Raw genomic sequence first — 13,456 nt, forward strand, 5'->3', positions numbered from 1 at the left:
TTCTTTTCAGGTAACATATTCTGCGACTACAACTCATTTTCTTTTAAAATTTGAAGGGGAAGGTTTTTGAATTCTGACGTCTGAATTTTGGGTTTTTATGAAAACATAAACACATTTCTCACTAAACTCTGGTAAATCTATTCTGATCGACGCCGAAGTCAGGCTAATCGACGCAGGTACCCCCAGCTTCGGCATACGTCGACGTCGATTAGAAAATTGTCTAAAATCGACCTGGATCATAAAATACTTTAAATTTCATAAACATATCTGGATAAATTTTAAAAAACAAGGAAACGGGAAACAAACAACTTTTGAACAACATTGTGCCCCAAAAATGGTTCTAAATTTGGAAGTTAGTAAACTAACTTTGGCGGATTTTGACAGATAGTGCGAGTCTGATATGAAAATTACAGTAAGTAAACTTCATTTAAAAAAGTTATGAAAAATTTGTTTATTAAAATATAGAAGCTGAAAAATTTTGAAAAAATTTTGTTGAAATACTGCCAAACAGAGGGAACCTAGTTAAGGTCTTCCTGTTTGTAGGGGCGCTGACTTTTTCTTCTAAATCGGGTTACAGCTCCTCCCTCCTACAAAACAAAGAAGGGAGCTTTGTTTAAAAAATGCAAAAAATCTTGGTTTTTCAACGGGAAATGCCTAGACGAGGAACACAAGACCAAGTTATGGGAGTTCCAGTCAGTGGGATGGCTAAAAACTGGCTCGGGAATCCAACGAAAAGAAAAGTTATGAATATATAGACTCTGTGTTAGTTTTAGGGAAGAAGGAGGTCCCAGGAGAACCAAAGGACTCCGGAAGACAAAGAAAAAAGAGGAGAAGTTGGCGGGGTGGCGGCTCCAAGAGCAGGAGCATGAAGAAGAGGATGTGCTGGTTCTGCTCCTCGAGCATTCTTATAAATGTTGTTCCTCACTCCTTTCCTTTGGTCCCCTCACCCATTACACAAAAAAAGATGAAGAAGCAAAAAGACACTCTCTTTTCGGCAAAAAGGCGCCACTTTTTTTTCTACACTGATTTTGACGCCTTGTTTTATTTTTCTATTCTACTTTTTTCTTGCCGTGCATTTTCAAAGGGACCGGAAAACATTATTTTTTATGGATCTTTTTGGAAGGACAACCGAGATTAGTTTTATGGGTACAGGAGGTAAAGGATTATCAGTATAGGACAGACAAACACTTGGTCCACAACGATTTATTGAAGAAGAATTGGCTAAAACGAGAAATAAAGCACGGACAATTTTTACGTTTTTCAGGTCTGGAAAGTTTTCTAGCGTACGGCATGTTTTAGCCCATTTTCAGACAGGTACAGTAGACAGAACAATTTATAACGATAGTGAAGAAATTTCTTTCCAATGATAAACACCAAAGAAAGAAACGGATAAAAAGACAGGAAGTTAGAGGGAAAGAAAAATATTGAATTTTCTGGTAAAATACAACTGATTGTTTTTATACATTGTGAACAATTCTACTTACATGTTATTGATAGTCTTGTGTTTATGAAAAAAACAAAAACCTCATTTTTGCAACCCATTTCAATATATTTAAAACATTTTATTTAATTGAAAAAAAATTAAAATTCCAGAGTTAAACCATTAGTCTCTTTTATTAAAATAGAGAGAATACAGTAATAAAATCCAGTCGTCATGTCATTCCTAATTGCATCCATTGTCTATTTCTTTCTTCCCCAATAGTTTTGCCTATAATATCCATTGTATCCATTATATCCTCCACCACCATAATATGGTTGATATCCACCATAACCTCCACCATAATATCCTCCATGATGATGATGATGATGCTCGTGTGAATGAGAATATGAATGTGAATGATGTGCGTATGTTACTGAAATTCTTTTTGTTAATTTTAATAAATATAGTATGGATATCTTTAACTGTTCATATTATGCATATTATGAAAACTTGCACTGTTTTTTTTCAGTTTTTTTTTCTTTAAAGAACATTTCTAAGCGGATAAACTTGTTTTGTTCTGTAAAAATGGGATTCGGAAATCGAAAATCAAAGGAACAAATACTCAATAGTGCTCGACTGTTTATAAAATTTAAGAGTTACAGTTTCCATAAAGTGAGAATAGTACTCCACCGTCCAAACTTAAACAAAAAATCAACTTACCAATTGCAAAAAGTAAAACCACGAAAAATACGAACAGTCTTTGCTGATTTGCCATATTTTTAATTTTTTTTGGGGTACTTTCTTCTCAGCCATTTCTTTATTTATATCCCCTTTTGGATTTCGTGTTTTCGCCAAATACACTTGGTTTTTTCATTAGAGGAGATGATATCAGTTTGTATGCAATAACGCCCAGAGACTGATGTGATAACAAGAAACAAATCAGAATCAGAATCAAGTCTGCCAAAACAGTGATATCATAACTGGAACAATGTGAATGAGAAAATTAGACGAATGCGGCTAACAAAATATCACAAAAACGTTTGAAATCCGGTTTTTTTCTGAAATTTCAAGAACGCCAATTGTGATAAATTAGGAAAATTATAATTTTAATTTTAAAGACATACATTTGAAGACATACAATCATAGCGAAAATTTTTTTGGAAAATATGGAAAAAAATTAAAATTAAAAATATTACGCTTGCCTTCCATTTTTGGAATTTTCTCTCAATGTTTGGAAAATTAGTACACCGATGATATCTGAAAAAGTCGGGTTTTTTGCGATAGCGTAGAAAATATTCATTTTTTATTGAACGACGTTCATATATAAAAATAATTGAACATTAAGTTGTTAAATTTAATAGGCAAGTTTGATGTCCTCATCTACTTCCTTTTTCCCCAATAGTTGCTTTGATAATATCCACCATATGGATTGAATCCACCTCCACCTAACAGTCCGTGACGGGGGAATTCATGAGAATGAGAGAACGACACAGAAATACCAGCAAATGTACCTGAAAAAATATAACTTTAAAAGTTATAGCTCACTACTCTACTTGTGGTGCGTTATTAGTTTTTCAGAGTATCCATATTAGCACAAATAATACATTACTAATAGGATTAAATATGGTAAGTTGCTGTAGAATTCAAGATATTGTACAAAGGAAACTGAAAAAAAAACCAAAAAAATAATAGCAACAAAATTTTTAATCGAAAACAAATTGAAACTTACCAGCAACGGCCATCAAAAATACCAATAGGATTCCAAAGTCCATGATTTTAAAGATTTTGTTGTCATTAATTTACTAAACCAATTCTCGTTTTATATCACCTATCTAGGCGTTGTTATTGTTTTTTAAGACTTTAAGAAATCAACTGATTCAAGACAACACCAATGACATCATGAAAAACTACAAAAAGAAACAATAAGAACCAAATATCATCATCTTTATTAATGAACTTTGTTGGACATGAGAGAGACTTCAAGATTGATGTCGAATCGATTGTTTAGGCAGCCACCAATGGGACAACCATCATCTCACGATGCTCCGCTTGGTTAGCAAATGCCTCATGAGGATTAGTAGAGCCGTTGGCCTGAAAATTAGTTTTTGGGAAGTTCATGTTATACCAAAAACTTACATTGGCAGTCAAGAGCACAAGTTTGTCAGTTTTCTGCTCTCCATTCAATCTCAACACATCAATCTTAACGGAAGAACGTGGCTCAGCAAATCCATAAACCGGATTGACACGGTAAAGGGAGTTATCCGAGCACTTGATCTTATAAGCTTTACGTTCATTTGAAGTATTCTTCAATTCAATTTGATTGACTCCGCCAAGTGTCTGGTATTGAAGTTTAGCAGGAGCCACATTCATTTCCTTGGAGTGCTTGATCGAATTGACTTCTTCAGCAAGGCTATGCCCAACTTGGCTTCCAGTTGTTTGTTGCTGACAAATAATTATTGAAAATGCACATTTTGATAAATGTCTTACCGTTTTTGGAATAAGAGCAACTTTGCCGCTCTTTCCCGATTTCTCCATTTTCTTCTGGGCATCCGAATCAAGTCGACGATTCTTACGGCTCTTCGAACTCTTTGAGCTCTTACGAGAAGATTTCGATGAGTTAGATTGCTTATCAGAAACACCAGTAGCAGCGGAAACAGTTGAAACTTGAGAACCAGAGGTGGTAGCAGTCTTGACTTTCTTCGATTTCGAAGACTTTGATGATTTCCCTCCACGCTTGCTGCTTCCCTTTCCAGATTTTCCAGACGTTCCCTTCTTACTAGACTTCGACGATCTCTTGGAGTGCTTAGCTTTCGATGAACGGCGAGATTTCCCACTCTTCGACGCTCCACGAGTAGATTTCGACGATTTGGCAGATTTGCTGCTCTTGTTCTTATTCTTGTTTTTAGCATGGACCTGGAAAAAGTTATAGGTTTGTTTGTATGAACGCCGAAATCTATATGGAGACTTCAGAAACTACAAATGCATCATCCATTAATTTTCCAGAAAGATTCAAAGTTTGAGCAACCAATAGTTCCCGATAATGGTGGGATTTGGCAACTTCGGCAATCGCTAGTTGCCACACAGCCCCACTACATACCGTCTTACGATTCTTGGCACAAAAAGCGATGGCGGCAACCATCGGCAACGACGTAGTCACAATTGCAGTCAGCGGGACGAGCATTCTTGTACGAGCAATAGAGGCACAAACTCTCGCTTCTTCCTTCAAAACTTCGAACTGATTTTTATTATCGATTGATTGATCACATTTGCTTTTTCTAAAAGGTTGACCCCTCGACCTTATCCTCATTTCTTCACGTTTACTCTTATCTTCAAGAAAATCATCTCAAAAATGTTTTTTTTTTTCAACTTTAAAATCAGTTTCAATTTTTTTTAACGACAAACTTACGTCGAAAAATGAGCAGCGCTCCTCTGAAGTCAACTGCTGAGTCAGGAAATAGAAGAGATAGTACTAGTAAGTCTGCTTGTCATCGCGTTCAACAGTTTCTCCTTTTACATGAATCTTCATAACATTTGTCATTAATTTCAGGTTCTATTGGCGCATCAACATACAGTTCTGAAGAAAAACCAAATGCGGGAGAAAAATTCTTGACAGAACTTGCTCACATTGATCAGCCTGGTCGAGAACTCACTATTGTTGCAAGTGAGATATTAATAAATTTGTTTTTAAAAAAATTTGCCGCCAGCAGGGGCCGAACCTGCGACCTTGGGCTTATACACAGGTGATTCGCGGCTCATGCGTGGCGCGTCTCACACGCTTCGCTCACGCGTCTGAGAGGACCAAGCGAAGACGCGCGTCACGCATGCGTCAGGCGCGCGTAGCGAAAGCAAGCATGCTTCACGCGTGCGTTGCGAAAAAAGCGTGCCCCACGCGTGCATTGCGAAAGGAAGCATGCTTCACGCGTGCGTTGCGAACGGGCATGAGTACGGTAGAAATGGGTCCAAATGTAGCGGCCGGAAAGACATGAAGCATTTTTGGCTCATGAAAGCCCCAGAACAAATAATTTTGGTTGATTGTAGCAGAATTCGTAACAAAAATAACTTCATCTGAACAACAAACAAAAAAAGCAGTAATAAAAGAAATTAATAAGAAAAGTAACAAACCAATAATTAGTTGCAATATTAATTAATCAACAAAAACAGCTCATGATGAAGCTGGGGCTCCAGACGTTCCCTCGCCGCCAGTCTTCTCCGTCAAATCCCCCATGTTTTCCAAATCAGCCGAGCCTTCTGGACTTTCGACGAAAATGAGCTCATCCCTGAAATGGAATTGGTATTCAATTTTATCACGAACTATTTTCAAATGTTTATATTATTTTGCTTTTTCACTATTTCAACTTTTCAAATTTTAAAATGAAGAAAATTCTAAATTCGATGTTATGAAAATTATATTTTTTATATTACTGTATGAATTCCACGGAAAAATTCATCAGCACACATCAATTCTTCAATTTCCTTCAAATTCAAGTTCAATTTTTTCTGTGAGCAATATTTAATATATTTTTTACTTTTTATCAAATTTCCCAGTCGACTTGTCACATTTGTCTTCTAGACTTAAAGATTTAAAGGTAACGGTCGACAATTGTACGTGACACCGACAAACTATTGCGGACCGCGCGAAAAATCGTGCCAACTCATTTCTTTGCAAAATCATTCATTTTGAGCATATTTTCTCGTCATTATGATTTTAATTTTGCGAGTTGGACAGAATTTCTTTCACTAATATACAGTTTATATTTTTTTTCACGCTGATAAATTTGTTTGGCTCCCTTTGTCCACTATATATCGATAAACACGAAGATATAGTGGTAATTTTGGGATAAAATCATTTATTCGTGTGAAATTAAACGCCCAGTAACATCATTTCTCAAGTTTCTTTGTCTTCTCTGTCTTATCTTTTTATCAACTTCGTTTTCACTTTCACTCAGAGATTTTTTTTTTAAAGATTCTTCTCTGGTACTTCAGCGATCGCAGAGTGAAGGGAGGACGATGTGGGATTTTGCGGTTTGTGAAGCTCAAGAACTGATGATTCTCTCCGATCAAAACTTTTTACAGACCCAATGGAAAGAGCCACAGACGGCACAATCAAAGAATACGGAATCGAAATGCGAATTCCATGGAAACTCGAATGAGGTGAAGCCGATTGGCAGTCTCAACGGACAGTCGATCGCTCAATGCCGTATTCACACTGAAAAGACGGTTCCAATTGTGAAGGGCGGTGAACAGGCGAGGATGGAGGAGAACGAGATCTACGCGATTGAGACGTTCGGATCTACGGGAAAAGGATATTTTCATGATGATATGGAAACATCGCATTATATGAAGAATTTTGAGCTCGCCGACGAGAAAATTCCACTTCGCTTGCAAAAATCGAAGGGTCTTCTCAACTTGATCGACAAGAATTTCGCCACGCTGGCTTTCTGCCGTTGTTGGATTGATCGGCTTGGAGAGACCAAGTACTTGATGGCTCTCAAAGGTAAGTGTTCCTACTCTACTGCTTCTAGATTGATGCTAATATTAACTCTATTTACAGACCGCTGGATGGCTATGGTTGGAGCTTGTATACTACAAAGCTTTGCGGGAAAAATTATCGGCAAACGTGCAAACCTGCTTCTCAATTTGATAATTTAACATTTCTGAGCTAAAGTTGAAATAGAAATGAAAAAAAGTTCGTTCCATCTGGAAATTATATTTATTTTTCTGAAAAATCTAAGAAAAATCTCAAGTATTGCCGGAAAGTTACCGTTTTCCGGTTTTTCCGGCACTATTTTTCAAAAATGTCACCGAAAATAAATAATTTCCCGTTGGAACGAACTTTTTCTACATTTTTATATCAAATTCAGTTCTGAAAAGTTGAATTTTTTTTTGAAAAGCAGATTTGTAATTTTGTAGAAACATTTTGTCGCAAAGCCATGTAGTATACTCGTCGAAAGTTTCATAGCAGTTGAAATATGAGCGGTTAGTGGAAATGAAAGGTACTAGCGGTCCTCTCCGATCAAAATTTTCAGATCCATCTGGAGAGACGGCCTCGAGTTAGGTAGAACAAGTTAATCGAAACGAGATGGATTTGGAAGCGGAAATTTCGATGGATTTGGAAACGGAAATTTCGATGGATACGTTGGAAATAAAATCAAGAATGAAAGATAATATCTTTCTTGCAGGTATTTTTTCTTTTAAATTTTGAAAAAATATTGTAAAACTCACGGGAAAAAAATATCACTGTGTTCCTTCGCTAGCTCCTCCTTCATCCATCTTGTCTTCACTCGAATCGAATCTTCCCCGTGTGTGAGTTTGACTCCTGACGAATTTCTCAAAAAGTTCAGCAAAATTCAGGATGCGTTTCGAGGCCAAGAAAAATGTCTCATTCTGGAGGTTATCAATCAGTTGAAAGTGTATGACGGTATACAATATGGACAGCTATCCGGAGAACGTGTCATTCTCCCATGCCATTCCATCAAAGGAGTCGCATCCTACATTCACAGCGCTCAATCCACTATCTTTTTACAGTGCAACGGCGCTTTTTTGCATAATTAGTATTAGTGTTCGAATGTGTTAATAAAAAATGTTCCAATTCATCCACGCCTAAGATTATATATGTATTCAAAGTTTAGGTTATAATTATCTGGTGTCACTAGTACCATAAACTTTAAATTAATTACCACTATATCTTCGTGTTTATCGATATATAGTGGACAAAGGGAGCCAAACAAATTTATCAGCGTGAAAAAAAATATAAACTGTATATTAGTGAAAGAAATTCTGTCCAACTCGCAAAATTAAAATCATAATGACGAGAAAATATGCTCAAAATGAATGATTTTGCAAAGAAATGAGTTGGCACGATTTTTCGCGCGGTCCGCAATAGTTTGTCGGTGTCACGTACAATTGTCGACCGTTACCTTTAAATCTTTAAGTCTAGAAGACAAATGTGACAAGTCGACTGGGAAATTTGATAAAAAGTTAAAAATATATTAAATATTGCTCACAGAAAAAATTGAACTTGAATTTGAAGGAAATTGAAGAATTGATGTGTGCTGATGAATTTTTCCGTGGAATTCATACAGTAATATAAAAAATATAATTTTCATAACATCGAATTTAGAATTTTCTTCATTTTAAAATTTGAAAAGTTGAAATAGTGAAAAAGCAAAATAATATAAACATTTGAAAATAGTTCGTGATAAAATTGAATACCAATTCCATTTCAGGGATGAGCTCATTTTCGTCGAAAGTCCAGAAGGCTCGGCTGATTTGGAAAACATGGGGGATTTGACGGAGAAGACTGGCGGCGAGGGAACGTCTGGAGCCCCAGCTTCATCATGAGCTGTTTTTGTTGATTAATTAATATTGCAACTAATTATTGGTTTGTTACTTTTCTTATTAATTTCTTTTATTACTGCTTTTTTGTTTGTTGTTCAGATGAAGTTATTTTTGTTACGAATTCTGCTACAATCAACCAAAATTATTTGTTCTGGGGCTTTCATGAGCCAAAAATGCTTCATGTCTTTCCGGCCGCTACATTTGGACCCATTTCTACCGTACTCATGCCCGTTCGCAACGCACGCGTGAAGCATGCTTCCTTTCGCAATGCACGCGTGGGGCACGCTTTTTTCGCAACGCACACGTGAAGCATGCTTGCTTTCGCTACGCGCGCCTGACGCATGCGTGACGCGCGTCTTCGCTTGGTCCTCTCAGACGCGTGAGCGAAGCGTGTGAGACGCGCCACGCATGAGCCGCGAATCACCTGTGTCCTTAGCTCAGTTGGTAGAGCGTGAGACTTTTAATCTTAAGGTCAGGGGTTCGAGTCCCCTAGGTGGCTTGATTTTTTTTAATTTATAAAAATTTACGAATAGGAGGGGGGAAGTCTATTAATATCTTTTACGAGCTTTTAAAGACTTGAGTATGCAGTTTATAAACATCTCCATGGAATGTTGGAGCCACGAAAAACCACACCAATGAATAAATTTGCAGTGTCTCATGCGGAATCAATGGGTTTGATCTTTCCAAATTGGGTTCGTGTCTGTTATCGTCGTGGTCCAATGGAATATCATCCATATGATATGAATATGCCTCCAAAATTAGTTCCTAGACCACCTTTACACTACAAATTCGATCCTCCGCTCACTGAACGTGGGCAAATTGTGTCTGAAACTTATGGGCGTGGTCTGTTGAATGCCGGAATTCGTCCATTTGAAGTATTTTGCTCTCCTGACATGAAATCAGTTCAAACTGCAGCTTTCTTGATTAAAGGACTTGGTCTTTCCTACACCACCGTTAGTTTTTTGTCCCTTGTATGCATATAAAGAAAAATTTCAGATCAACATTGATCCAGCTCTTCTCAGCTATCGTCAAATGTTGCCGACTAATTTTCAAGAAATGTTGCTCTCTCCAAAAGCGGTAATTGTTACAAAAATAAACGGGAGACTAAGATTTGGAACTTTCAGTTTTTCAATATGGGTTATCCAATCAATATCCAATATCTTCCATCGCAAGGATTTATTCGTGCAGAGAACATCGAAGACTACAACTTGCGCATTCAAGCATTTTTCAAGAAAAATATTGCAAAAATTGAGCAAAAGTACGTGTCAGAGAACTATTATTGGTACTGATTCCAACTTTTCAGACAAGTGGTCGTGATTTCTGATAATGTGATGGTTGACTTGACACGAAATGAGCATGTGGAGACTGTCGATGATATTTTGCAATGCATCAAGAAGCCCACCTGCCAAATGAACTTTATTTCGCTCAAGAAAGGAGAGGTTCATTTTAAGCTTTTCATATAATATTCTTCTTTAATTTTTCAGGCACAAATTATGGATTCCCCAATATTGCCACTCACTAAGAGTCTTTACTTGGTGAAGCCATTCTACTGGACCGATGTTCCTCTTCAATTATCGGTTCCAAATCATCCTGAACTTAATCAAAATTGACTCGGAATTGAAGAAATAAAGTGAACAAGTTTTTATTAAAAACAGTTTTCTAATTTTTTAACTGAAAAAGGCACATAGCAGGAAAATGATTGAGCTTTTAGCAACAACAGAAGAGGAAAAGTAACCTGAAGACAGGAGGGGGAAAGATCAATAATATACAGACAGATAGGAAAGATTTTGAATAAAATATGACAGTAATTCTTCTTTTAAAAATTATCAATCCGCCGCTTGGAAGCATGATGTAATAATTGTCGATTTCTTTGACGAGTTACTAAAAATTTTACAGTAACACAACAGAATAATGCAAGGAGGATCGCCGTTGAGAATATTACTGTAGATGTCTTGGACAAACAAACTTCAGAAGATGATTGGAATGATAGAGATTGTGGTGGAATATTTGTGTCTGAAAATTTATTAGATTTTTAAGGAAACTTGGATTTTTTTAAAATTATATTTTACAAAGAGCCGCGAAACGTTTCTTTTCTAATTTTAAACACCCTCTGAATTAAGATAAGTTTAGAAAAATAAATTTTGGAGCAATTCTAGGACCTCAATAGTAATTAAAAAAATAAACTGAAAAAATTTCATATGAACATTTATTTAAAAGAAGATGAACAATTTCTTTTCAGATAAACTTTGAAAATTCAAACCTTTTCGCTCTTTATCCTCAACTGGAAGAACGATAACATCAACGGAAACATCAGTTTCCATATCTCCTGCTGTTCTCCGAACTTTGGTTGATGATGAAGTTGAGGGAGTACTTGATTCACTACCTCCTCGCCGAAAATCTATATTCATACTGTTTTTTGCATGAACAACTGGCTTAAATGTCACGAAATCCGGTGTATGGGATACAGTAGGTACAGTAGTTCTTAATGTCACTACTTGCATAATAATATCATCTTCCGATGTATCATTTATTGGACTATCACGACGATAAGGATTTGGAGCTGACTCATCTTCTTCATTTATTCTTTGAATTTCTTTTGGTCCTTTGAATGGTGGAACATGATGTGGTGGTGAACCATCTTTATGGAATACTGTTGGATGTGGTGGTCCAAGAATAATTGGTTGGAAGGTATCAGGCTTAATGTATCCAGGAACACGTGGAGTTGATTCAAATGAGGATCCCAAATCGTTCCCGTTGTGGTGATCCGTTTCAGGCTCCAAGTTTACGAACTTGTGCTCTGCTGGGCCTTTAGAGCCACGGATACCATGTGAGTGTCCAGAACATTGAGGAGGTGTTATACCCTCACAACCACCGTCATGTTTGTAGCAAAGTTGAACTGTACATGTAAAATACAATTGAACCTGAAATGTTTTTTTTTAAATGAAAATCTACATTTTTAGGAAAGAGATATGTTCTACTGCCACTGTTGATTTGCGTTGTGTCTATAAAGAACCTCGCAAAGTTGGCATGGTCGATGCAAATCGGATGAACTTACTTTATCAGCATACTTGAAAACATGAGCATTAGTGTATGCACTTATAGCACCGTGTTCATATTCAATTTGTGGTAGAAGAAATGGATCTGTGGAGCATCTGGAAAAAAAACTAAGTTTTTTTAATCATTCAATAGTTTTATTGGAAAGTAAGAAATAATTGAAAAAATTTTTTGAAAAATTCTATCGTTTCTATTCAGACTTTAACTTTGAGAAAAAAAATCTCCAAACGACTCCGACAAATGCGGAAATTCAAATTTTATTTAGCCTTTTTAAATCAACCCATAAAACTTGAAATCATAATAAAAATATGGTTTTTTTTGAAATTTTTTCCCGTTATATCAGGTCGCTCCGACTCATTTTAACTTTAAAAGCTATAACTTATCAAGCAAAATAGTTTGAACTGAAATATATGGAAGCATACTTACCCTCTATCATCCACCAACTCGAACTTATTGCCATGACCATCATCTGCATAGCAACTATGAATCAATATTCCATATACATGACTTGCATCTTAAAATATATCAATAAATTTTTAATTATTTCAATACGAATTTCAAACCTTGATCACATCTCCAAACATGTGTAACCTTTTGTCCGACTTGTGCAAATCGCAGAACATGTCCCTCAATTCCATCTTTTAAATGATAAGCACACACTGGGAGAGAATATTCTTGATCTACGTGTTGTGGAGCTAACGTTCTATAATTCACAATTGATTTAATACTTCAGAGTTAACATACCCAACATCAATTTCCGCGTTCAATCCTTTAATTGACTCGAGGAAGAAACATCGAATACTGAATGCTCGATCCATTCCCGTCACAAAGAATGGATGAAACGAGGTGATCATTGTGAAGGAAAATGATATTCCACGTGGATGCAGTGTTCGTTGCCTCCGCATATTGCATGCTCCAATTGGAATTGTGAACTCTTGCGGTGATGAATGTGCATCTGCAGAGTGTTGGACGCAGTGTTGTTTATCAGATTCACCATCCACGTAAATTCTTCCTAAACATTTTGAAAAGTTATTAATTACCTCAAAAACAGGCACCACATTGTCCCGAGTCCGGAAACCGGACGTTCGGTTTAGTCTTGCCAGACCTACTCTAAGCAAAAGATTTTTAGTCATACACAACATTTCCAGTGATGAACTTCATTTGGAGTAACACCATGAAATTCAAACTTATGTGCATACTCACCATTGAAAGGATGCTCTGTGTTAACTTTCACTCGGATGGTGTCAATTCCACAAAATACCTCAGGCTTTCCAACAACTCCATTTTGAATTTCAAAACAAGATGAAGTAGATAATAATATGAGAATTGTAATGGACTGTAAAAATATGCGATTGTAAATTAGAAGTAGAAGAATTGGTGGGTTTTTGAATTGAACTGCTAAAATTTTCATTTAGAATTTCAAATGATCAACTAACGAAATGTTGCAAACGAAGGTAATTAGATAAATAAGTACTCCAAAATGCGTAGAAGAGAGAAAAACTATATTTTGAATTTCTAGTTTCGTAAATGTATAAAAAATTTAATGTTTAAAAAAGTAACTTATAAAGACATACATTCAAAACGAAGTGCCACCACATATTGTTTGAAACTGTGGAGCTGAACCTTCTCCAATACAACCCAGTA

At 36.3% G+C, this 13,456-nt stretch overlaps 7 protein-coding genes and 3 non-coding genes across 11 annotated transcripts; 4 read left to right on the plus strand and 6 right to left on the minus strand.

Moving 5' to 3' along the window:
- Nucleotides 1–1,548: 1,548 nt before the first annotated feature.
- fip-6 (Fungus-Induced Protein) lies at nt 1,549–2,260 on the minus strand. The gene is made up of 2 exons (NM_170908.8): nt 2,141–2,260; nt 1,549–1,853 (listed from the first exon to the last, which is right to left on the minus strand). Exons 1-2 carry the CDS (start codon nt 2,193–2,195, stop codon nt 1,681–1,683), a joined length of 228 nt encoding a protein of 75 aa, NP_740901.1. The 5' UTR covers nt 2,196–2,260; the 3' UTR covers nt 1,549–1,680.
- Nucleotides 2,261–2,701: 441 nt separating this feature from the next.
- On the minus strand, nt 2,702–3,217 carry fipr-26 (FIP (Fungus-Induced Protein) Related). Its single transcript, NM_060005.4, has 2 exons — nt 3,150–3,217; nt 2,702–2,931 (listed from the first exon to the last, which is right to left on the minus strand). Exons 1-2 carry the CDS (start codon nt 3,190–3,192, stop codon nt 2,801–2,803), a joined length of 174 nt encoding a protein of 57 aa, NP_492406.1. The 5' UTR covers nt 3,193–3,217; the 3' UTR covers nt 2,702–2,800.
- Nucleotides 3,218–3,319: 102 nt separating this feature from the next.
- On the minus strand, nt 3,320–4,727 carry F53B6.4 (Major sperm protein; the record flags this gene model as incomplete). Of its 2 annotated transcripts, none has more annotated exons than NM_001264009.2 (4): nt 3,320–3,511; nt 3,557–3,862; nt 3,908–4,333; nt 4,518–4,727. In NM_001264009.2, 4 exons carry the CDS (start codon nt 4,725–4,727, stop codon nt 3,425–3,427), a joined length of 1,029 nt encoding a protein of 342 aa, NP_001250938.1. The 2 variants fall into 2 exon arrangements, with proteins under 2 accessions (NP_001250938.1, NP_001380117.1); NM_001392737.1 differs by having other exon boundaries at nt 3,425–3,511; nt 4,518–4,601.
- A 66-nt stretch (nt 4,728–4,793) lies between these two features.
- F53B6.7 (O-fucosyltransferase family protein) lies at nt 4,794–10,406 on the plus strand. The gene is made up of 7 exons (NM_060008.6): nt 4,794–4,892; nt 4,968–5,081; nt 9,410–9,711; nt 9,755–9,835; nt 9,883–10,016; nt 10,062–10,197; nt 10,243–10,406. The coding sequence occupies exons 1-7, from the start codon at nt 4,835–4,837 to the stop codon at nt 10,366–10,368; spliced, it is 951 nt and encodes a 316-aa protein (NP_492409.2). The 5' UTR covers nt 4,794–4,834; the 3' UTR covers nt 10,369–10,406.
- Nucleotides 5,464–7,753, minus strand: F53B6.13 (Elf-1_N domain-containing protein). Its single transcript, NM_001264012.3, has 2 exons — nt 7,643–7,753; nt 5,464–5,697 (listed from the first exon to the last, which is right to left on the minus strand). Exons 1-2 carry the CDS (start codon nt 7,684–7,686, stop codon nt 5,583–5,585), a joined length of 159 nt encoding a protein of 52 aa, NP_001250941.1. The 5' UTR covers nt 7,687–7,753; the 3' UTR covers nt 5,464–5,582.
- Nucleotides 6,464–7,069, plus strand: F53B6.5 (Peptidase_M24 domain-containing protein; the record flags this gene model as incomplete). Its single annotated transcript, NM_060007.2, has 2 exons — nt 6,464–6,914; nt 6,972–7,069. The coding sequence occupies 2 exons, from the start codon at nt 6,464–6,466 to the stop codon at nt 7,067–7,069; spliced, it is 549 nt and encodes a 182-aa protein (NP_492408.2).
- Nucleotides 9,185–9,257, plus strand: F53B6.t1. Its single transcript has one exon. It is a non-coding gene; the product is annotated as a tRNA-Lys (tRNA).
- On the minus strand, nt 9,188–9,270 carry F53B6.11. Its single transcript, NR_050340.1, has one exon. It is a non-coding gene; the product is annotated as an Unclassified non-coding RNA F53B6.11 (non-coding RNA).
- A 168-nt stretch (nt 10,407–10,574) lies between the features above and the next one.
- Nucleotides 10,575–13,410, minus strand: cutl-7 (ZP domain-containing protein; the record flags this gene model as incomplete). The annotated part of the gene is made up of 8 exons (NM_001374976.1): nt 10,575–10,771; nt 11,019–11,679; nt 11,814–11,910; nt 12,239–12,326; nt 12,376–12,515; nt 12,557–12,824; nt 13,016–13,148; nt 13,387–13,410. 8 exons carry the CDS (start codon nt 13,408–13,410, stop codon nt 10,575–10,577), a joined length of 1,608 nt encoding a protein of 535 aa, NP_001361852.1.
- On the plus strand, nt 12,447–12,583 carry F53B6.12. The gene has a single exon (NR_050341.1). It is a non-coding gene; the product is annotated as an Unclassified non-coding RNA F53B6.12 (non-coding RNA).
- Nucleotides 13,411–13,456: the final 46 nt, after the last annotated feature.

The sequence above is a fragment of the Caenorhabditis elegans genome, chromosome I (assembly GCF_000002985.6).
Source record: "Caenorhabditis elegans chromosome I".
Taxonomy (NCBI): Eukaryota; Metazoa; Nematoda; class Chromadorea; order Rhabditida; family Rhabditidae; genus Caenorhabditis; species Caenorhabditis elegans.